Source organism: Xylaria bambusicola (assembly GCF_022495145.1).
Source record: "Xylaria bambusicola strain CBS 139988 unplaced genomic scaffold F5B22scaffold_57, whole genome shotgun sequence".
Taxonomy (NCBI): domain Eukaryota; kingdom Fungi; phylum Ascomycota; class Sordariomycetes; order Xylariales; family Xylariaceae; genus Xylaria; species Xylaria bambusicola.
The window spans coordinates 168,796-192,123 of NW_025953610.1; the positions used below are offsets into that span (position 1 = coordinate 168,796).

Consider the following 23,328-nt stretch of genomic DNA (forward strand, 5'->3'; position numbering starts at 1 on the left):
GAGACTCGCCTCGACATGAAGACGCCGAATCGCCAAGTACTTGCCTCACCACAAGAGACCGGTACATATTGTACACCACCGCACCGAGAGACAGTATCTGCTAAGGATAGCGCGCGGTCGGGGATCAAGTGGAAGAGACAGTGAGGGAGGGACGAGGGAGGCCCAGATTGGTCCCTACAACCACGTACAGTACTTTCTGTTCATCTAAGTACACTCTCGAGACTCTCAAGACATGCCTACTTCGTGCCTCTGCCTACCTACATACATACATAGTAGTAGGTACTCATGGCTCTGCACAGGGCTTTGGATGGGAGAAACGAGAGAGAGACAGACAGACAGACAGACAGTGCAGGGGGGTTACAGCTTCAATCTTCTTCGTCTTCTAACTCGGTATTAGTGTGGCCGTCAACCCTTGCCCACATGTACAAGAAGAGGTAGGCGCACAGTAGGTACAGTGTCAGTATCGTTCCACACTCATCGTCAGGTCAGAGTCAGGTCTACCGTAGGGCATCGGGACTTTAGTGGCTCATCATTCCATCATCATCATCCTCGTACGTGTTAGGGCGAGGTTAGGGCATTACCAGGAGGGGTAGCGATATGTTCAATCATCGAACCGAAGCCGTCCAGTTGCTGTTCACCTATCCCAATGTGTCAAGACTTAGCTCAAGAGTTTACATGTAGATGCATGTACCTTGCTCACTCGGCTCAACCCTGAGTTCAGAGAAGCGCATAGGAAGAAGATCTTATCATAGAGCCTGCCTGTCTACGACATCGATGCCGGTCTCATCCATGCATACAGGCATCTTCGACAGCCTGTACGTAGCCGCTACCTAGTACTCGCTCAAGTCTCGCAACCCATCTTCAATACCTACTCCTTTCGGCGTAATTCATTCGACACAGCATACAGCAATAACCTCTCAGAGACATCGACTCATGCGTCCTGTATCTCCATGTCTGAGATCTCTCGGCTACCAACAGTGGCAATTTCTCCGCATCACCAGCAACAGCACCGGCAGCAAAAACTACACCCTAGCGGTTTCTTAGAATAGCGCGCGTCGATGATGACTGACCATTGTTGTACAAAATGGGGTTCGCATATTGTAGCGATAGGCTGTGCAAATGTGTTTCTAAGGCGGTTATCGCGTCACTGGATAGCGTGAGTAAGGAGGTGTACTTTGTACTATCACTCCATCTACGATGAAAAGACCTGACCTAAGCAAATAATCTGACGATATCGAAATATGAACTCGACCATTGCTGCGGTACCAGCCTTGTCTCTTCCATGATTTAGGCGCAGTGCATGCGTGAACATGATGGTGTGAATGGCACGCCTGTCCCGGTTGAGATGGAGAGGTTCTGATACCTACAACTTTTTCACTTCATCGTCGGGGACCAAGAAAAAGCTCGGGCCTCCTGGTCGGTATAATTCGTCCCGACACCGCTGGTACAGAGTAAGAAAGATATGAGTTGTGCGGGTTGGAAGCCCCAATAGAAGCAGCTAGCTACTCATGATGTCTATTCTATTGCACAGTATTGCAACAACGGGGGCAGCACCCGGCGTCAGACGGCATGCTCAAGTAGTCTGGGCCAGCTATATTCTCTATGCCGTTCTCCAATGTTGATGCGGTTGCTATTTTGGTTTTTTTCTGGTTTTCATCCTCACCATCATCCACCTCAGGATACGGTGCTGACCGGCGTCTGCGTTCAGCAAGAAGCGCATGCACAGCCGCAAGCCGCACCAAAATAGGCACGCACCTCGCTGAAGAAACACCGCTTTGACTCCCTCCCTCTATCTCTCTCACCGGGTTCGTCAATCTCGACGGCCGGCTCGAGTGGAAGGAGATTTCGTCTTTTTTTTCTCCGGCGCAAAGTTACATTGCTTGCGTCCTTGGCATGTCGAGCACATCATGTTCTCCACCGCAGCCAGTGTCAGGAATTACCAGTTTTCCTAGGATGTGCGTATCTCGGCACTGTGGTCCGTTGGGTTTGGAGTACCCAACTCTGCGCATAGGGCCCGACGACAACCGTTCAACGGCAGTTTCACGTAGCACGAATTGTGTTCACCACATCTTCGATACTGAGGATTTCTGCTTAATAACACCCGAAGCACAGAGCCAAAACACCGGAGCTTAGCTCCAGCTTTAGTCACAGACGCCAATGAGACTTGACTTGGCGCTATCTGGACTAGGGCCCGAGAGCTCGGTGCCGAGCGGGAACTGGACGGCGCGTTGCACAGATAACGCGCGAATTAAGCCTCTGCATTTGTTCCAGCATGCTTCTACTTACTTAGACGGCTGTGTTCCCATCGTGATTCGGTTCTACGTGGGGAGATAGAATCCAGTACCGAAAGCACGTCGTCTCTCAATTCCACTGCTACTGCTATTATTATCATCGCGAAATCAATATCGTCGTCAAAATAGTTCAAATATAATCACTGTATTCGAGTTGTATTGGAGCACAGCCATCTTCTGCGGGGGGCATGCAGCTCGTCTCTCGCAAAATGGTCGACCGACCCTCCGTGTCTACATGTAAGTCACATTGGGGGCTTTTCTTTTTCGACAACCCGGGAAAAGCTCGACTCTTGTCATCCGAGACCTTAATGTCCACGTCGGTAACTGCTTGTTGCTCCTCACCGTGTGTACAGTACCTAGTAGTATGCTCGCCTCCGTTAGCTGGGGCCGACGAATGGTGAGAGAGGAATGCTCCTCTAATAGGTCTCTGATGAGATGCGTTAAGAAGATCATTATAGAGGCTAATATACCCGGGGATGTTATTATTAGGGAAGATCTACTTAAGATGTGCGATATAGGTGATAGGCAGGGCCAGGTAATTGGGATTCGCCAGAGACAAGTAATAACAAGGGTGCATTAATCCCCCTTCTCGCTTATCACGTAAAACTCCCTACAGGACAACAGACGAGACAGACAAAAGCGAAGCTAACACGAAGCCTTGGTTATCTATTCGTAGCAGAGCTCAGTCCTCCACCACGGAAGTACCTCACGTTACCCAGTTCTGGAACAAGTACCTGACACAAGTCGAGCCCAGCAGGCTGGAACGCCATCTTTTAAACCAGGGCCACAAATCCACGCTACCCAGTAACGCTTACCTAGTAACATACCAGGTATACCTAGTACATGTACACAGAGCCATACCGTACCTACATACTTAGTAGCGTACGTGAGGGTTTTTGTAGTCGGGCTGGGCGTTGAACAACTCCACTGCATAAGTACTTAAGTAAGTAGTAGGACGGACCCCTTTGCACTAAGACGGCTGGCTAAGATGACTAAGGCGCAGCATGAACCAATGGGTGGATGTTAGACAGCGCAATGCAATCTGTGCGCTGCTGCTGCTGCTGCTAACGCATACGAGAAGCGTTGGTACCATTGCCGATGAGAGGAGAGGTAGGTAGGTAAGTACCTGATGATTTTACCTGCTGTGAGTACTTACTCATAGCGTTCTGTCAACAATTCCTACCTATGTATAGTACGTGTAGGTAGGTGGTTAGGTACGCGAAAGGAAGAGATCGACATTCTCCCCCAGGTCTCCCCAGGCTGTCGGAATCGGATAAATCCTTAGGCTGGTGCCGTGGATTTGGGACCCCTGATTTCTCTGCTCTGATGCTGGGATTATGCCCGGATTACGTATAACCAGCCCAGCCTAGTGTAGACTAAACAGTAGCAGCGTCCCAGCCAAGCGACATACTACTAAGTAAGTACATACAGTAGGTAGGTTAGGTTAGGTAGGTAGGTAGGTTTTGGTTCATTTGCGATGACCGGCGCGCGCTATGACATGACAGCGTCTCCAGATTGTCTAGATAACTGTCGGAACCTTCGATCCTACTGTGTAGATAAACCTGACTCGCATCCCCGGTTCGCGTTACTACTATCAGTACTAACAAGCGAGCATGGCAGGCTTAGTTGGTCGCCGTGATGTATAGTACTCGGTATATTGCAGAGGGTGCTGGGAAGCCAGTCTGCCCGATGTCAGTACATGATATGCAAGTACACAGACGCAAGAGGCGACCGGTACTCATCGAGCTACTCATGACTCGGATCTCGGATCTTATCCAATCAGCTTATTTGCCTCGATCTTCGGAAGATGCTAACCTTGGAGTTGCTTCATGGCCGCCGCTTCCGCTGTTTCGAAAAGCATTGTCGCCGACGTCTAGACTCCTCCCAGACGTGGGTTGCGCAAAGCTTGTACCAGTAGGTATACAGCACAAAAGTCGGCGCCGGCGTGGGGAAGGTAAGGGGTCTTCTCTACGTGTACATATTTTCGTACGTGCATACATATACATAGTACGCAGTATAACAGATATATTAATCAGTTAGTAAGAGGTAGAGGTGAGATGACTGTGCATTTATGGTATGGGGGTTTCGAGAAGGCTAAGATTCTGTTTGTCCATCCCCCATCTCGGGGCTAAACACAAGTACAGCAGTGAAGAGGAGGAGCACAACCATCTCGTTACATGTAATGCTGTTATCACTGTAGACTAGGTAGAGCAGTAGGTGTACTTTGCTCCGCAGCAGCAGTTGTATGAGTAATGGGTAATGGGAGGTAACTTTCTGCGATTTGCGTGCAATGACAAAGAAGACTCTCTACCAAAGACCAAGACCGGTGTAGAGATGCTCTGGGATTCCAGCCAACCAACAACCCAAGTGGGCGAAGGGCTGATGGGAGGTAGCAGGCCATCTCACGCTGCGCAGGTAGACCACGGAGCGCCCAATACGACGCTGTATTTTCTCCGACCTGTCAACCACGTCAAACCACGTCAACCACGTTGGCTTCCAGGGACTGACTGACCAGGGACTTTCCCCAGGATAATTTGGCCCGGCACCAGCAGATTTATCATCATCACTTCAGCGGCACATCCCCCACCAGTTCGGCCAATCACGGCCGCCATGACAGTCCATCCCAATGCAGTAAGCAAACCACCTCGACCACCATCACGGTGGTCCTGCGAACCCCGTCCAGACAATCACCATCCCCCCCGATTCTAGATTTTGCGCCGGGTCATCGTTTAAGCCGAGGTAGGCTTGAGGCAACGTCCCTATCCAACGACACGCCGCTGTTTTGCCATGATGCTCGGGGGTTGTCGGCGATGGACGACGATAGCACAGCTACCTACAATAATTATGTGGTACACGAATGATTCCCAAAGTCAGGCCATGGCTCCATGGCTTCATGGCTTCATGGCTTCATGGCTGAGGGATACATAGTACATGTGCTGTAGCTAGAGGGTGGCTAGCGTGCTAGCAGAGAACCCGACGATAGGTATGGTGTGGCTCCCGAGACCACTGACCGGAGAGATGATCCAAGATCTCCGGGCCCGCCGCTACCATGATTCTCACCTCGACAAGCCAGATGTGCCGTGCCTCAGAATTCAACCGGCCTAGATCATGGACCCCCTCCCTCCCTTTCGACCGCTAGGCTTGTAAATACCTAATCTACAGGCACACAAGTAGGTAGGTGCTGATCAAAGCTCGCATTGGCGCCAAGTGCAATTGGCCCCCAGGCTTAAGCGACGGTACTAGGTAAGCAGACTGAAAGCTCGTGGCCCAGCTCCACACCATCACAACCAAGCATGAGTCGGGGATGTGAGCCGACCGAAACCACCATGCTCTGTGTTGCACTGCTAACAGACAAGCGTCCGCGTCGTCGCCGGCCGCTGTTAGCTGCTAGAGATGCGCTCAACGACAACGTTTTTTTTTTCTTTTCAGCTTGCTTGCATCAACCCACAGTATTCTGCCTGTGTTAGCGAGGATTCAGCTATTTCGAGCACCCAGCGCGCGGGGATGCTTCCTCTTTGAGGGCTGGGGAGCCGTTGCGGCAGCCCATCTTCAGCGCCAATCCTGGAGTTGCCGAGTGCTAACGAAAGACCAACGACGCTGAATTGGTGCAAGACCCAGCTCGGATTGTGATGCTAACTGTGTAGATTAGTAACGTCAGCAGCTCACGGCCATGGGGCCCTACCGATGGAGAGCTGTCAATGCTAGCCCGGGTTAGATTCCTCACAGATCCTCAGTCCACAGAATACACACTTTCCCCCATCCGGCCAAAGGACTCGGACGGAGAGAGACCTCTTGCTGGCCCGAGCGGCCACGTGGGATGAGATCTCTCAGCAAGCATGTTCCCTGCCTCCCCTGCCTTCACTGCAGAGATGGCTAACGCCGCAAGAGGGAATTGGTACTTGATCGGTACCTCGATAGGGCGCATTCCGCAATCGCTTATACAGTTAGTTACATCTCATTGGCTTACCGACTTACTGGAGCCGCTTTGTCCCCCTTTACCGTAGTTTTCTTATTTTTCCCTGATAATTTTTTTCCCCCTTTGCCCTCTACTTATTATCGTATGGCACCAATCTGCGTACTCCCTACGGTAGTCTGCCGGCTTACGCATTCACTTAGCATTCTCTACAAGGCGGTCACGGGCTGGGATTGGCTCATCTTTGGTGCCAATATCTTCCCGAAATAACACTTATTACTTACCTATCCTGGGCTCCATTCTAACTTCATCTTTGGTACACTACCTACGTGTATCTTCCATATCAAGCGCGCTTATAGCATCTTTTGCACCTGCGTAGGTGGTTTATGATCATCATCTAGTGCCGTAAATCCACCCGTCGAAGCGCCTAGGTACGTGGAATTTATGTGACCCTGAAGCTCATCTTCTATCCACACCGCATCGCACTGCCTTATACAGTTGCAGACCGACGGGGAAAGCCGTTAAAAGAGAGAATCGCCGGGCTTAGCTAGCTATCGGCTAAGCAATCTATCTCGTAGTATCATTCATTCGATGCCCAATCTTATCGCCCGCATCGAACACTGTTATCTACCGCGCGACACTGCCCAGGCAAGAATAAAAAAAATCAAAAAAATCACTAGAGTAGTGTAACGCTTAAGATGGGGGTCACCACATTCCAGAGCCTCCCATTAACCTGGCACAGCAGCAGCTATCAAAAACCAGTGTCAAAGTTTAATTCAGCTCTAGCCACTTAAGATATGCTAGCCAGCATGTGGTACGCGGAAAGTCATTCGATTTTCTGTGCTAGATAAAAAGTAAGATGAGTTCCTGCAGTAGACTGTCCTCTATGGCTTCATTAGTCAGAGATCTATGATATCTAAGACAGCGCCGGCAAGTAGGAGCTGGAGCTGGACGATAGAAACGGAGGTTCATGTCCCCTTTGCCCGGCTGCTAATACTAGACCTATACTACTGTGCCTATACTACTTCGTAAGAGTAGGTAGAGTGCAGCCGATGCTATACTGTGCGGTGCTGCACTACACCATGACTCTCTCTCATCAACGTCGCCCAGAATGTGGTGAAACAGTCGGACGGATAACGCTCAAGCCGCATCCAAATAGCCTATCATGTCGGTGAGCTAACCGACCGTTGTATTGGGACCGTTTGTTTCCCAACAAGAATCCAACAGTACGCAATTTTTTTTTCGTCAGTCTGTCCCCTCTCCATGTCTCGCCTTGGACGGTTCCTGCAGTAGGGCGTGGACGAGTGGCACGCCAGACAGACTCCGCCGTCCATCTAGACTTCTCTTGGCCAGATAGCTACAACACCGTTGTCGTCTGAGCGTCCAAGACAACTCTGCGATGCAATGCACCTGGCTGCGTCTGCACAGCACCCGGTACTGTAAGAAATAGGAAAATTAACCCGTTTATTCGCACAGCAGCATGTGCATTCCCACGCACGGCACGCGTGTCCCTCCCTATGTAGGCAATTAAAAATAGAGTTAATTATCGGTTCACCTTCGATTCCGCCACGACTTGCTTCGTTCAGAGAGATTCGCAGTCTTCGTCTCCATACTCTTGCATTCATCTATTCCGCAAAATAGATGGATTGCTCCAGTCATCGTATCTGAATCCGCGGCCAAATAAATGGCTTACGATGACCCAAAATTATACACGTACATACATAGTATAGTATACGCACTGAGCTTGCGTCACCAGTAGACTCGTGCGTCTTGTCATTGAGATCATGAGGTGGACATACATACGCTAAATTATCATATCATCATATCATCCTAGCAGGGCTCAGTTCTATCGCAGCACCGGACTGGTTCTTTGAAGCAGTAGGTAGCTCTTTTTTTTTGTGTACGTGCAAGTCAAACTCGCCATCGTCATCCAGGCGAAGCCCATTGCAACGCTGCCTGCCGAACATGGTTACCTCTTGTATACCGGTAGACATATGTAGGTGCCGACTTGACAGCAAGTGGGCGAATAAGCGAGCGAGCACAGCCTCTAAAGAGGTTACCTCTTTGAGCGCCGACCAACCTTGGCATTCTCTCGTTTGAGGCGAGATGGCCTCAGACCATGCCGTTCTGAGCCGACTGGATGTCGCGCTGCAACCCCCTCTTGGCTCTCCGCAGTCAAGAGGCATCTAGATCTCACCACCAAGACGCAAAACAGTTCACTCACATATATCACACGTAGGCGGTGTATTACATACACATGCCTACATACACACTCGCATACACACAAATGACATACATACGCGGTCTAGACGAAAGGCGAGGGAATGTAGGTAGGGTTTCCCGAGGCTGCAGGTCCGTCCTTATCCCCATGCCAATAACCGTCGCTTATGTACGTACGGGTTATGAATAGCAGAGGCTTAGCTCTCTCGCATCGCATCGCATCGCACCGCATCGCATTCATTCATTCTGATGGGACCCCCGTCTCTGAGGCTGCTGCTGCTAATTTGACATCTTCTTCACCATCCTTTCGGGGTTTTCTTCTTCTCCGTGCTTGCTTTCCTGCACACAACAACTTTCGTCGAAAGGGGCAGGTAGATAGCTTGTATCTCCCGGCCTCGAGCTAGGTAGGTCATGAGGAATTGGGCTTGCAGTGCAGGGGAGACAAGAAAAAAAGGTGTCGACGTTCTTTCGCCGCCCGCCCACGCACACACGCGTGCCGCTTGTTCGTTCGTTCGTTCGTTCGTCCGCCCGCTTTCAGCTGGCTACGGTAAACTCAGGTCGGCGACCACACCAAAGATCAGCATCAAGTAAATCCCCGATGGGGCTGGCTACCTTTTTTTTTTTTTTTTTTTTTTTTTTCTTCCTCTCTTCGCTGCCCCTCTCTCTCTTACCCATCTCTCACAGTTCAGTCACGCGCACATGCACACAGACCGCCCTGTTTATCTCTCGATTGCTATCGGCCTGCATGTCTTAGACGCAGGGGCTAGGATGGATGCTCTGGAATAATCCCGAGCAGCGCTGCAACCATCCGCTCGCAATGGCTGCGCGCAGGTACTGTAAGCCAGGCACAAGGTAGGTTAGGGCTTTTGAGTCTTCGATAACAGGATTATGCGTTTTCCGCTCCGCACACTGTAGAATCAGGGAAGAGAGCACATCCGGGACCTTGCAGAAAGAGGCTCCGATAGACGAGAGCAGCGAGGATCTCGCGAGATTGCCATACCGGTAGTTCATGTGAACTCAGACAATTTTTGTCTTCTGGGGCCCCCTATCTCACCATCTCTCTGGCTTTCGTTTATGCGACCTAATGAGACACCCCAATGTAACACAGACCCGAGCAAAAGTAGACGCCATTAAAGTACGTTTGTCTAACGGTCTCTCAAGGTTAATGCCGAAGCCATGGATCTGGGAACCACAATGGATTCACCTTTCGTCCACCGTCGCGCCTCGTCGCGGCGTTGCGCAATTTGAAGGTGGGACATTTATCTAGTGACCGTCGATCTCCCCGCGTTGACGGGACCAGCAGCATCGATCTAACTTGTCTGTACCTAAACTTCTTCATCCTTGAGACATAAGTTACGGAATTATGACGCATTTCACTATGCAATGTCCGTCTGCTTCGCTCAAACCGGGTCATTATCACTAACCTATTCTATTGGTCTCTCTCATTCGAATTTTCTCCATTCAAGGACCTTACCCTTCTACATGAAGCCGGCCATCGTGGTCTTCTTCTCGGATCATGTCCGAAACCCGACTTGGAATGCCGTGCGACTTGATCTCGTTTTCACGGCTACGGACAGCGAGATAATCTCACACTTGCATTCGACATCGAAACCCCCCTAACCCTTGTATGCAACACGAAGGAGCCGAGCTTTTAATCTCGCCAACTCGTGTTCGACGAGCGCTGTTTGCGCCACATTTCTTCTTCTAGAAGCTACCTGGGTAACGCAGGCAGTACCGTTTCTCTGCCTGTACCATGTAGGTAACCTACATACCCAGCGCGGCCCCGGAAGGAGTGTGCAGCAGTAAGTCGTAATAGCAGATAGGCAGGTAGATAGGTAGGTAGCACTAGATGAATGGAATACGAGCAGCGCACTGCGCGATCGCGATCATTAGTGTACTGTACAACAAGCAAGAGACATATTTCATCATCCACCTCGTCCGTCTCCCTGAACCGGGACGGCGGTTTCGGGATGCAAAGGGGCGGCGGCGCATGACGCCTGTTTCTTTCCCTCGGTACCTACCTACCTGCTCACTTCCTCTCTCTCTCTCTCTGCCACATCCACCCGATAGACTTGGATAAAGCGAAAGAGAAGAGCATATGTGTGGGACGATGTGACGAGTCACTTTCTGTCTGACATTTTTGCGCCTCCGTCGCTATCCGACAACGTCCTATCCATATTGTCGGGAACGCTGGGGGTGTGCGATTTCGAAAACCTCGAACTCCTTGCGCGCCGATCAATTTTTTTGCTTACAGATGTACTAAGTTAGCCTTTGGTCTCTATTTTTTCTTTTTTCTCACGCAAGACGCTTTAGGCACTTATCTCTTTTCCCCCCTAACGCCAAAGCCTAGAAGACGCTTCTGCACGCGCGATGGAATCGGTCACAGCGCGAAAGACTAGGTAGCAAGAAACTCGTTGCGTCGGGGTACAGTGCTTGAATGAATGATTATGGTGTTGCCAGGTAGATGCATGCAAAAAAAGAATGCTCGTGGGTATCGGTATGTGGGTGCCCTTCTTGATCTACACTACTTTGGATCTTCCGTGCATGAGAAGACGAAAGAAAAAGAAAAGAAATGAAAGAGGGAACGTCGGCCATTCAGGTCCTCGAACGCGGGTTCGCGCCTCTCCTCCCCCTCTCCACGCCATGTCAACAGTAGACACAACACGTTACCATGTACTCGCTTAGGCTACTCAAGATAGCAGGTAAGTTGCTAAGGAATTGAATTCGGCGAGCAACGAAGATCGCGTAAGTGTCTCTGAAAGCCGAAAATCATTGTAAGCTCCAAGCGGATACTTACACTACCCACCTACGCGCGGGGAGATCGACAGCGGACTTGACTTTAAGTGTACAGTAGTGAATGTACTTGGGGCCGGGCCGATTTCAAGAGATTTGTGCTGCTCTTCTGTCTCCGGCAAGGTTACTTAATTCCCCTCTTTTAAGCAGGTAGTTGGTTAGTTAGTTGTCCAGGCATTACCTATCAATCTCTTTCCCTTTTTCTTTTTCTCTCTTCGTTCCCCGCCTCACCTAGGTCAGCGAGGGACAGGCGCCACTCCTGTAGCTGGAATGTATTGTGCGGTGGTGGTGATTTACATTTACCTGACAAGGAGATGAGTGAAAAGGACCATACATGCTTTAGCTTCATAAGGTCCCACAGCACGCCACAAGATAAGTAAACAGTAGGTTAGGTAGGTAATGTGCGTGTAATGCGGGAAATAGGCTTGGGTAACTAGGTATTACGATACGGTTGCTAACAGATCTTGTCCCTCTCCCGGTCAATTTCGAGCCTCTACACCACCAGCAGCAGTGCAGTGCCTAGGTGCTATCTATATAAATCCTTGGGGGTCAAAAATTCACTTCTCGAAAATGAGATCTAGCTGCAACCGGTTCCACTATAACCAAAAACCCAAAGGATCTAACACCTTGAAATTACCTGGACGTAGATCAAACACGGCGTAACAGATGGCATTCGCGGGTAGCGAGAGGTGATCTTAAGACAGGGACTAAGTTATCATCGCATAAGCCCGCACGACCCGTGCCGCTCTACTACATCACACTAGCGAGTAGTGCACTGGGGGGCACAATCTGCTACCTGAATTACCGGTTACTACCTACTTATGCGTGCCTTGTAACTTACTCTTCCGGCCAATAAGTGAGATGGTAACTCAACCTTATAATCAAGCATATTATCAACTATTGCCAGGGCGAAAGAGAGCTATGTATTGCGGTGGGTAGCCGTACCCGATGGGGACACTAATGCCAGGTACCAACCAGTATGGATGAGATTTTCCCTGGTGACAATACGACACGAAACAGGAAACCCAAGATATACCTAGTACATAGTAAGTTCACTATACTATCATGTAGGTGGGTTATGGTACACATGAGGTCGGCAAGTCTCACTCATTACAAACCTTATTGTAGGGATGACGGACTTTTGTCAATCTGACAAACCGACGGCTACCAAAAAAAACAAACCAAAAACAGACGGTCGGTAACAGGCTACAGTTGTGGTGGGCAGGCCCAGCCGTGGTTACTTCTTTCTTTGTCTTAGAATTATACTTTGATACCTTGCTGGCGTAAGTAAGAAAAGGCATCAACACAAAAGAACCCCCGATACCGGGAGGCTTTAACTTACCTTGAGGGTTAGTTTGGTACGGCGCGGCACAGTACCATGGGACGACGACGACACGATCGTCTGGTGATGCTGGTGGTTTGAGGTGACGTGATTGTGACGAGAACTAACTATGTTGCACCAGAACCAAACCCAGCTTCTACTGTAAGTGTGTAGCTTAAGTACCGTCTAAGTGAAAAGGATATGGTACGATTAGGCGCAAAAGAGGCGCATTTACTTACTTAGGGTTAGATGATAAAGTAATCGATCTTAACTGCCGGCTGCTTATAGCGAATATTGTAGGAAGATCTGACTTCACAGCAGAGTTTACATCGTATCGTATCGCCATCAGGCTCTGTTGTTGCTGGTTTTCTTCTTCTCCCCTCCCCTCTTTCCCTCCCTGCCTCGCCATCCTTTTTTTATCTTTATTTTTCTTCTCTACAGTAGTTGTCGCGGGGTCCAGCGGCACGACACAGGATTGATCTTCTGGTGATCGTGACCTGAAAGAGCCGGTCGATTTGGGGTTCGGCAGATGAAAAGTAAGTGGGCGAGAAAAGATGGGGGAGAGGGGCCAAAACCGCCCGGCGCTACACTACTTACACACTTCCCATCAACACTCGCTGCATTACATACACGGTACGGTGATCGACCTACCAAAGTAGGTAGCGAGCCAAGAGTGCTTGTTTTTAGTCGTGACGATCATGGCAATTCAGTGGTACTGGGCTGTACTGGGAACTCTGGACTGGGTTGGCTGAATACCTAGGTAGGTAACGCTCACACGTCTGTGACGACTGTGTGTTTACAATAGGTGTCTTCCGAACTTCTTTCTTCGTCATCGGTCGTGCCTGAAGCCAATCAATCAACTAACAAGTCAGCCAGTCACTCACTCAATGATACGTAGGTATGTTAGGGTTCAGTCGCTCCAGGCTATTGGATCGCCTCCTGGTCGGGGTTACCGGCGTCGACGGTAATGATGTGACAGGCGGTCTTGTGACACGCGGGTTGCCTCATTAATACCTGCTGATGTAGAGGCACATCGAGGAGGTAACCAACCGACCAAACCAGCTGGTCAACATATCTAGCAATTGAGTTGATTCTGACAGGGCGAGATGGACGTTCTTCGCTCTCAAACAAGAGGACTGAGACCTGCACACGCGTCCATACGTACGTACACGGAGTCTGCGCGAGACCGATAGTTCTGGTGATCATCATTTTAGGCACGCTGCACCGCTCAAGCCCTGCAGTTTTGCGACATCGCGCCGGGTCTTCAGCACCGGGGTTCCGGGAGCGCCCGGGCGGGTAGATGTAAGCCGGCTTGAATGAAGGTTAAATGGATTACGTCTTGGTCTCCTCGGCGCCTCTTGTTATGTTCCATCGTTGAAGACCTTCTCGGAAATAATTCGGCTCTATCCCCATGGCTCGTGACAATTTTGAGACCCCGTTCCGCGATTTCGACTTCTGCTAAACCACCATTCCCGCCAGCTTGGCATCGCGAGTCGGGTCTAGATCGCGGAATTCCCCACAGGTATGGTCTGGCTAGATTCCGATAGGCAACTGGCCTATGTCAATTCCCGTTTGCCCGCCTCACTATTACTAGACGAGATTAATCTCTTGGGATAACAATCAATCCGATTCTGGCGGCCCCGATCGAGAAGCATTATCCACAACAGCGTGCGGTGGGCATGTATCTATCTTTGGTCAATCTACTCTAGATGTATGTGGTTTATGAAATGGATCTCTCTATGTAACTCTGACAATTCTATGCCGTACTTCCGTCCTGGCACCATTCGAGAATATAGGCGCTGTTATTATCGCGTATTGATGCACGGTCAGATGTATAGGCTGGGGGCCGAGGCAACAGCATGCATCTTAGACGAAGATGCCAGGCACGCTGTCAAAGAATACCCCTGAGTCGGCACTTCTCGCTTCTTCTGGCCCCCATGAGGGACTGCCGGCATCACGTTCTAGGGTTGCGCTCTCAATAGCGAGTATCAGCCGCCACGAGAAGATAGACAAACTATCGACTCTATTGTCATTATGGTTGGCACCCCAGCCTGGTCATATCAGGTGTGTCCTCATTGGACCTTGGAGATCAAGGCGTTAGAGAACTCTAGCGTCACCCGGCCGTCTTCACCATATGCCACCATCTTGACTGAGCGCAAGTCTTCAACGATCCAGTCTGGTTCGGCAGCGATGACTTGCTCCATGGTGTGGCTTGTCACGAGCCCGATCACCTTGCAACCAGCCGCTTTGCCCGCTTTGATACCAGCAGGGCTATCTTCGAGTACGAGGACGTTGGCATCAGCCGCGAGCCCAAGCCGCGACCACCCTAGCTTATAGCAGGTTGGATCCGGCTTGCCGTTCTCTACAGACTCAGCTGTGACTAGGTGGGCCGGATGCGGGAGCTTCAATACCTCAAGCCACCCATGGACGAGTGGTTCACTTCCCGAGGTGACAATAGCCCATGGGGCATTGACGGCGATCAGTTGCTGGAGCAATGCTCTTGCACCAGGTATCTCCACAGCCTCGTTGCCGTATTTCTGCGGCATCAGGGCTTCCATCTGTCTTACATCTGCAAATCCGAGGGATCAGTCGTCTTGTTCAGCCCCACAAGACATCAGGTAGGAGACTTGAAAGGGGTTTAGGGAAGAAAGCAGGGCAGAAGGCCAATCTCAGGATAAAACGCCATTCCCGCGTTCGGCCCTTAGACTACCGCCGAAGCTCCCTATATATAGTCTGACTTACATTCCACAGTGGCCTTCTCAGGAGCAAGCAGCTTCAAAATATCTATCTGTGCGATCCGTGAATTAGTATACCGGTAATTGCTCCCGCCCTGGTCATTACACAACACCGAAACTTGACTCGGAGAATAGGATACAAAGGTGCTGGTAGGGATCAGATGACTTACAGATCTTCGACCGTGCGAGGTCTGTAAGATGACTTCGGGGTCGACCCCAATCTCATTACCGATGCTGCGAATCTCATGTCAACGCCGCTGCCAGGGTCAAGGGATGGGCATAGGGATGGGGGATAGTGAGGGGGGTTGGGGCGGACAGGGGCAGGGAGTGCTCACGTATGCCAATGCTTCACAACAGCAGGCGTGGAATCAATTATTGTTCCATCCATATCAAAAAGGAGACCATCAAATGTGACGGTCTCGGGGGGTGCAGAGTACGCCATCCTGGTCGTCTTTCGTATTCTTCCCGACCTCCCCGGGCAGAGATGGTTGTTACTAAACGAGCTCGTGAAGATGAGGCGACAAGGTACAGTGCTTGGTAATACCTTCCCCGCTGTGGTCTATCTACTCTTCATCAACAAGAAACAAGCATACGTCTATCAAATGGTTTATGTAGTGTATCAAGTGTCATCTACCTACATCGCAGGGGAAAAATACTCCGGTGCAGACGGGCGGCTCACGATGCGTGGAGCGGAAGGCTTTACCGAATAGAGAAACTCCGCCTGCGGTTTTCCTCCGAGTCATGCTTGGCTTTGGTGCCCAAACATACTGATAGAATAAACGACCGGTGGAAGAGGTCGGCGTGTTACCCATCGTTTTCTCCTTCTTACCCACCCCGTCAGGACGAGGTTCAAGTTGTGACTGTACCTGTAGCTTAAGCACGTAGGTCGCTTTTAAGAGAGCCCATCGTCGCCTCAGGTAGATATGTATAGTGAGCCAGAGGATAGACAGAGCCCCTCTATCCCTCTATCTCCAGGCTCTCCAGGGGTCCGGAGACAGTGGTGGGGTTCCGCTGATAGCGGGCTGCTACGATGACTTAGTGGGGCTTATCGCTGGCGGTCAAGGACGGCAGAACTGCATTTTACTGGTGAGAGCGCCAACTTTTTTTGTGTGATAGCTCTCAAGATAGTGGTATCGTCCGGCGGTACATGCAATTGAATATCCTCAAAGTTGCTGTGTATCGGGTTGTCAATCGAACATACAGCAGTACAAGATGGGCGGTATCAATAAGCCTAAAAGTCGGTTCAATTCTCACCTTTCTGTTCGCTATTAGGCTAACCAACATCTTACTGTCTAGAGCCCAAGTCGAAGCGCACGCCTGTTCGGTTAAGACACAAGATCGAGAAGGCCTCAGCTGCAAAGCAGCGCAAAGCAAAGAAAGAAGCAAAGAAGAACCCACAATGGAAATCCAAGCTGAAGAAGGATCCCGGCATCCCCAATCTATTCCCGTATAAGGAAAAGATTCTGCACGAGATTGAAGAGGCCCGACAGAGGAAACAAGAAGAACAACAGCGCCGGCGGGAGATGGCTAAGGCCGCCAAGACGGGAGGAACAATAGAAGCCAACGACGGCCCAGAAGGCGAGGACGACGTTGATGAGGATGGTATGGAAGCCACTTTCGACGACAGCGATATGATGGATGAAGACGAAGACGAAGACGAAGACGAAGACGGCGGTGGCTCCTCAAATCCAATGGCTGCCCTATTAGCGAGCGCAAGAGCGGCCGCCGATAAGTATGAGCGCGAGCTGCAAAGTGGCGATGATATGGATGACGATGACGACGAAGATTCTGATGGGGACGACTTCAATGTCTATGAGTCGTCGAGGAAAGCCCACGATAAGGTTTTTAAGCAAGTCGTGGAACAGGCAGATGTTGTGCTCTATGTTTTGGATGCACGCGACCCCGAGAGCACCAGGTCAAAGGAGGTGGAACGCATGGTCATGGCCGCCGCCAATGGTGGGAAGAGGCTAATGTTCGTGCTGAACAAGATTGATCTCATTCCACCCAATGTGCTGAAGGATTGGCTAGCCTATCTCAGGCGATATTTCCCTACTCTACCTCTCCGGGCTTCGAAGTCCGCCCCGAACTCACAGACTTTCAACCATCGCGACCTCACCGTACAGAGCACATCTGCAACATTGTTCAAGTCTCTCAAGTCATTCGCTGCCTCAAAACAGCTGAAGCGCGCCATTTCCGTTGGTGTGATAGGATACCCTAATGTCGGAAAGTCGTCTGTCATCAACGCTCTCCTTTCTGGGCTGGGTGGCCGAGGAAAGGCTGCTTGCCCTGCTGGTGCCGAGGCTGGTGTCACAACGAGTATCCGAGCTGTCAAGATCGATAGCAAACTCACCTTACTCGATTCCCCTGGAATTGTCTTCCCTTCTACCGCCGACAGTGACAATCCCAAGAGGACCGCGGTCGAAGAACATGCCCACCTCATCCTCCTAAACGCAATCCCCCCCAAGCAGATAGACGACCCTATACCCGCTGTTTCTCTGCTCCTGAAGAAACTATCATCTTCGCCGGAGCTATCACAAAAGCTTTTGGACGTTTACGACCTCCCGCCGCTCATGTCTACCGATGGAGACTCTACTACCGACTTTTTGGTACAAGTCGCTCGGAAGAGGGGAAGGCTAGGTCGTGGCGGAGTTCCCAATCTGCCGGCTGCCGCCATGACAGTCATAACAGACTGGCGAGACGGGCGTGTCCAAGGATGGGCAGAGCCACCGAAGATGCCCGTCTCTCTCGACAGCATTAAAGCAAGTACAGCCAAGGGTAGCGCACAAGTGGCGCCTGCTGTCATGATAGATCAGAAGGAAATTGTCACGGAATGGGCAAAGGAGTTTAAACTTGAGGGTCTGTGGGGTGATGACGAGGTTAAGGAGACTGGGGAGGCCATGGAGCAGTAAATGGATAACGATTTCTACCCGAGTCTAGCATGATACTTCTATACCTGTCTATCTATTTCTGTCTTGCTGGCGTTCGGTGGAAAAAGGGGCCAAAATGCACATTTGGCTTCTCATGGTAAAGTTTGATCAATATAAAAATGCAACCTCTGTTCCGGAGGCCATGCTCAACCATCTCTCTCTATGTGCTCATCTATGCGAAATTTGCCATGAAACCAAGGATGTTCACTCGGTTTTGTAGCGCATACTCATGCTATCTTCCGAGCGTAGTATGCTTGGTATCTATATACTTACAAGCTTTCACCTATACATACATATACAAGGCCTATGTATATACTTATATGTTAGGTAGCGAGGCTATGTAGGTAGTCTCAAGACTTACTACTATGGCTTCTATTGTTAGTGTTGAGCGAAGTCAAACGATAAAGAGGCCACACAATTGCTTTTCACTGCTCTGCCATGCCGATATCGGTGAAACCAATTGCCTCACCGTTACCGTTGAGACATAGCAAAGATCGAGACAATTACTTTGAACTTAAGCTATCTTTACAATGCTAAAATATATGCGGCTAGATCTATAGTACTAAACCTAAGACAATGTGGAGGGAGGTTAGGAAGTATAGAGATAGTGTCAGAGATGGGCGTGGGGGGTTGTGGGTGCCATTTTGGGGTCAAGGTGTAGTACGCTGGTACGCGATCTGGAAATTCATTTCCCCACGATCTACTAAGTCGGCAGCTAACTTTTAGAATAGGATGCTTGATTTTCTAAATGCGTTGTTTTCGAGAACATTTCCTACTTACTCCTAGTATTAACACAGGAAATGTAGGCGGGAGGGTGGGGTTTAGATTTTACCAAATAACCTTAAAACTTTGTTTCACACATTGATACATGTTAATCTATCCGTTGCCTGAACGCTTGATCATTAACAATACACTGTTATTTGAGCTTCAAGCATTGCCGAACGCAAGGCAAGTCCATTGCATTAGTCTGACCGCCGTGTTAAATCTCTGGGGGCCGGGAAATACCGCCTTGTTACCTAGGTGAGGTTAGTTTGGTGGATAAGGCCTAGAAAGTTGGAAACCTCATCTTGGACTCGCTTGCTCAGCCGTGAGAATGCAGTCAACCGAAGCTGCCTTCCCCGCAACTTGAAGTTACACTCAACGCACACCGACCACAGCTCCGCTAGCCACTTGGAGTCGTAAAGGCATTTGCTCACGTCATGAATCACTTGGGTAACGACGTCCATTCGCTGCCGCTGTAGCCCCCAGGCTGCTAAGCGTGGTTGCGCCGGTTGATTCCAGATCCTGGTTGCATGCGCCGTCGCTTGATGGTGCCGCGAGACGCGCACACTTCAACTGGATGATCTGTTGCCAAGGATCGTCACCACAGGGGTAGTCCTCGGCAAGTCGGGGCCGTGGGACGGGCATAAATACGATGGGCCGGTCCGCGAGCAGCCATGGAGAAAGGCACTTACAAGCCGTCTCCCTCGGGCAGCCCCCTACTGGAAACAATGAAGACACAGGCTGGAGTATGACTAAACTCACTACTCTTGCAGCACTGACAGTGCTCTCTGTCGGTGTGGCCATTGGCACTTACAACGACCTGCCCGAGCGGAGGCACGAGATACTGGCTCAAGCTCAGTTTATCGACCAGAAAGCTTTCAATGTTCTGCCTTCCGTCCCACCTCCGAGTGAGTTTAACTTAACAAGCGTAAGTCGTGGTCCATAGCGTTCCTATGCTTGAAGCTAGCAATTAAACTAAGATACAGGTTTTTGTTCCTCCTGGCTACGACCTTGCTGCTCTCAAGGAAAAGCCCTTCCATGTCTACGATGACGAATTTTATGATGTGATTGGGCCGAACCCAACCTTGACGCTCATTGCGCGGAGCGATGTAAATCCTATCTTCCATGAAGCTGTGGTATGGTATGATGCGGGGTCAACATACCTATTACTGTAGAAATTCAAGTTTAACCGAGTTGCATTTAGGTATCCCCCAACCAACGAAGTGTTCTTCGTGCAGAGTGCAGGTAACCCGGCAACTGGCACAGGTCTGAATAAATCGGCCATTATCCAAAAGATTAGCCTTGACGAAGCCGAAGCCGTTTCTACAAAGCGAAATGCGACGGGTGAGGTCAAGGTGCACGTTGTTGACTCCAACCCTACGGTGCTGAACCCCAATGGTAAGCAAAAGACATGCTTCATCTTCACATTGATATCATGGTAAAAGGAATGTGCTAATTGTTGGTGCAGGAGCGATAAGATATAAGGATACCATTCTCTTCGCAGCCGAGGGTATGGGTGCGGAGAAAACATCGGACCTTATAATGATGAATCCTAGAGAACCATACAACACCACAGGTAAACGGTCCATCTAAGCGGGAGGCTTAATTTGACATGTACTAACAATAGAAACCCCAAGTCCTTCTGAATAACTACTACGGCCGCCAGTTCAACTCTCTAAACGACATGGCCATTAACCCGAAGAACAATGAGTTATACTTCACAGACCCCGTCTACGGGTTGCTCCAAGACTTCAGGCCAGCGGAAGCACTCCCACACCAGGTTTACCGGTACAACGACAAGACTGGTGCTGTCACAGTTGTTGCTGATGGATTCCGCCAACCGAACGGTATGTTGCTAATACTCGCTTCGTATGCGACTGATTGCCATGTCTTGCAAGTGCTGATATTCATCTCATAGGAATCGTATTCTCTCCTCGTGGTTCGCATGCATACGTCGCCGACACCGGGGCCCAACAAGTCTTTTGGGGCATCAATGCAACTTATCCAGCAACCATGTGAGTCTCTTACTTCACTCTAAATTGCCATCAAGCCATCCTTACGGCGTAGATCACTAATTCACATTGCACAGTTATCGGTTTGATGTCGCAAATGACGGCACTTGGTCAAATCGGAAGACCTTCGCACATGCCCACACCGGAATCCCAGATGGTATGATCTGATCCTTTCCCCCAACATCCATCTCCGTCACCCGTTGTTCATGCTAATCATGATTTTTTTTTCAACATTTTAGGCATTCACATTGACACGAAAGGCCGTCTGTATGCTGGCGTTGGTGATGGTGTTCACGTCTACAATACCGCTGGAACCTTGATCGGCAAGATATTCCTGGGCCAAACATCGGCCAACTTCAACTTCGCCGGGGATGATGGCATGGTCATCTGTGCCGAGACGGAGCTGTTCTACGCAAAAATGGCAGTGACTAGCGGTGCACCCACTGGCTCTGTCTAAAATTAACTTTAATTATTCCTCTGTTGAGCGAGCGTGCATCACTTTATGTCTATGAATGGATTATGATCAAAAGTGTATAGTGTGCCGGGCTCAGAAAGCGGCCTTACATCAGTACCTATGCCCTCACGTAACTAATTCATCGAGATTAACTGACAGGTGCTAATCACTGGGCGTGGAATTGAATCTATTCACAATATAATAATCTTTTGAGGTTGCAGAGGTCCTTGGGTACCAATTTCCTTCATGGCCCTGTTGGCCGAATTGAATCCTATATACACTGGTGCGGCCTTTGCTTCGACTTCTGTTGATTTCCTAAGGCCGGAGATGGCTCATTGCCAACGAAGTCTAGATATTTTCAATTTTTAAAACAAGGTTGCATGTCTTACGAGGTATCATGAAGCTCCATGAAGGTCTTTTGCAAGGCTGCCGTAGGCTGTCTAAATGTTCGGCCACTCGTACGTACAGATTATAAGTGGTATTCACATATCCTACATAATTATTTCTTCAGTGAATCAATATACTCCTTGACGATATCGTCCGCTCTCTCGTCCTTCGTCAATCCCAATCGGATAGGCGTAGACGTGTCGAAGTCTGACGCCCAGCTTCGCAAAATACGCTCCAGCTCCGGCTTCGTCTCCTCCTTCAAGAACTTCAACTTGTCCTCGCCGCCGTACTTCGCCAGCGCATCCATGAGCTCCTGGATTGAGACGGAGATGCCGGGGATATTGATATGTCGGATGTGCTTGGGCAGCTTTTCCGAGTCCATGTGCAGCACGCGATACAAGTTCTCCTGCAAACTGCTCGGCGAGCACACGAAGCTGCGGAAGCTGCGATCCTTCAGCGGTAAGACGCATTCCTCGCCGTTCATCGGCTCACGAATCATGCCCGACAAAAACGAGGACGCCGCGTTGGTAGGGCGCCCTGGCCGCACGGCAACAGTAGGGAACCGCAGGATGAAGGCATCGATGAAGCCCTTGCGGTGCATGTCGTTGATGAAGATCTCCGTCAGTAACTTGTGCGCGCCGTACGTGCCCTCGGGCGTCGGGGTCACGTCGTCTGTGACCTTTTCCGGAAGGGGCTGGCCGTAGACGGCCTGCGACGACGAGTAGATGACGCGGATCCCTGGGTTCGAGTCGCGCAGCGCAAGAAGCAGGTTTTGCACGCTTTTCACGTTCACCGCGAGGGAGAGGTCGAAGTCAGCCTCTGACCCAGCTGACATTATCCCGTGGAAGAGGAAGACGGCGTGCAGTGGCTGGGCCGCGGATATGAGGGTCTGGATGAAAGATGCGTCTGTTATGTCGCCCTTGAGACAGCGCGCGTTCTGTGGGTATTTTACGCCCGAGGGTACAATTGGGTCGAGCAGGTCTGTTAGTACCACGTTGTACTCTGGGTCGTTTAATAGACGGGCTGCGATCAGGGGACCGACAAGGCCACCCGCGCCAGTGATGAGGATGTTTTTCGCCATTATGTGCTTGGGTTTCAAGAGACTGTTTTGTTTTAACTGGTTTCTCAGTTGCCCCTTTTTGGGTTTCCTCTCTGGTGCCCTCTCTTCTGGGTTTCTGTCGTCTTCGCAAACTATCACTAGACAAGGTGTTATTGTTCTTCAATCCGACAATTGATATTGCAAAAAAATAGAATTTTAGGAGAGAGATATAGGACCAGACGACTTGAAGCCTTTAAACCTTCTCCCAAGAACGAGCTGTCATGTGAACGGCATCGTCAGCTCTGTATAGCCGGGGCTCAATATCGCGAGATGGCGGGGCATGCGGGGTTTGGAGTTCATGATGCGGAGTACGTGGGGGAACGAGATGGGGGTTATTGTATTAGTATCTGAAATTGTCCAAGTGAAATGACAACTCGAGTATCGATGTCGCTTTAGAGTCGCTAGTTTTTCAGT

General features: G+C 50.2%; 4 protein-coding genes across 4 annotated transcripts; 2 read left to right on the plus strand and 2 right to left on the minus strand.

Annotated features, from left to right (window-relative positions):
* Window positions 1–13,948: 13,948 nt before the first annotated feature.
* F5B22DRAFT_449362 (HAD-like protein) lies at window positions 13,949–15,807 on the minus strand. The gene is made up of 5 exons (XM_047971940.1): window positions 15,609–15,807; window positions 15,444–15,507; window positions 15,281–15,326; window positions 14,299–15,107; window positions 13,949–14,249 (listed from the first exon to the last, which is right to left on the minus strand). Exons 1-4 carry the CDS (start codon window positions 15,713–15,715, stop codon window positions 14,611–14,613), a joined length of 714 nt encoding a protein of 237 aa, XP_047826702.1. The 5' UTR covers window positions 15,716–15,807; the 3' UTR covers window positions 13,949–14,249; window positions 14,299–14,610.
* Window positions 15,808–16,368: 561 nt separating this feature from the next.
* On the plus strand, window positions 16,369–18,432 carry F5B22DRAFT_449426 (P-loop containing nucleoside triphosphate hydrolase protein). The gene is made up of 2 exons (XM_047971941.1): window positions 16,369–16,510; window positions 16,570–18,432. Exons 1-2 carry the CDS (start codon window positions 16,486–16,488, stop codon window positions 18,180–18,182), a joined length of 1,638 nt encoding a protein of 545 aa, XP_047826703.1. The 5' UTR covers window positions 16,369–16,485; the 3' UTR covers window positions 18,183–18,432.
* Window positions 18,433–18,901: 469 nt separating this feature from the next.
* On the plus strand, window positions 18,902–21,431 carry F5B22DRAFT_660222 (D-lactonohydrolase; the record flags this gene model as incomplete). The annotated part of the gene is made up of 8 exons (XM_047980263.1): window positions 18,902–19,890; window positions 19,949–20,103; window positions 20,167–20,360; window positions 20,431–20,538; window positions 20,600–20,809; window positions 20,881–20,977; window positions 21,052–21,131; window positions 21,214–21,431. Exons 1-8 carry the CDS (start codon window positions 19,615–19,617, stop codon window positions 21,429–21,431), a joined length of 1,338 nt encoding a protein of 445 aa, XP_047826704.1. The 5' UTR covers window positions 18,902–19,614.
* F5B22DRAFT_449484 (uncharacterized protein) lies at window positions 21,209–23,224 on the minus strand. Its single transcript, XM_047971942.1, has one exon. It carries the CDS (start codon window positions 22,894–22,896, stop codon window positions 21,928–21,930), a length of 969 nt encoding a protein of 322 aa, XP_047826705.1. The 5' UTR covers window positions 22,897–23,224; the 3' UTR covers window positions 21,209–21,927.
* Between the last annotated feature and the right edge of the window lie 104 nt (window positions 23,225–23,328).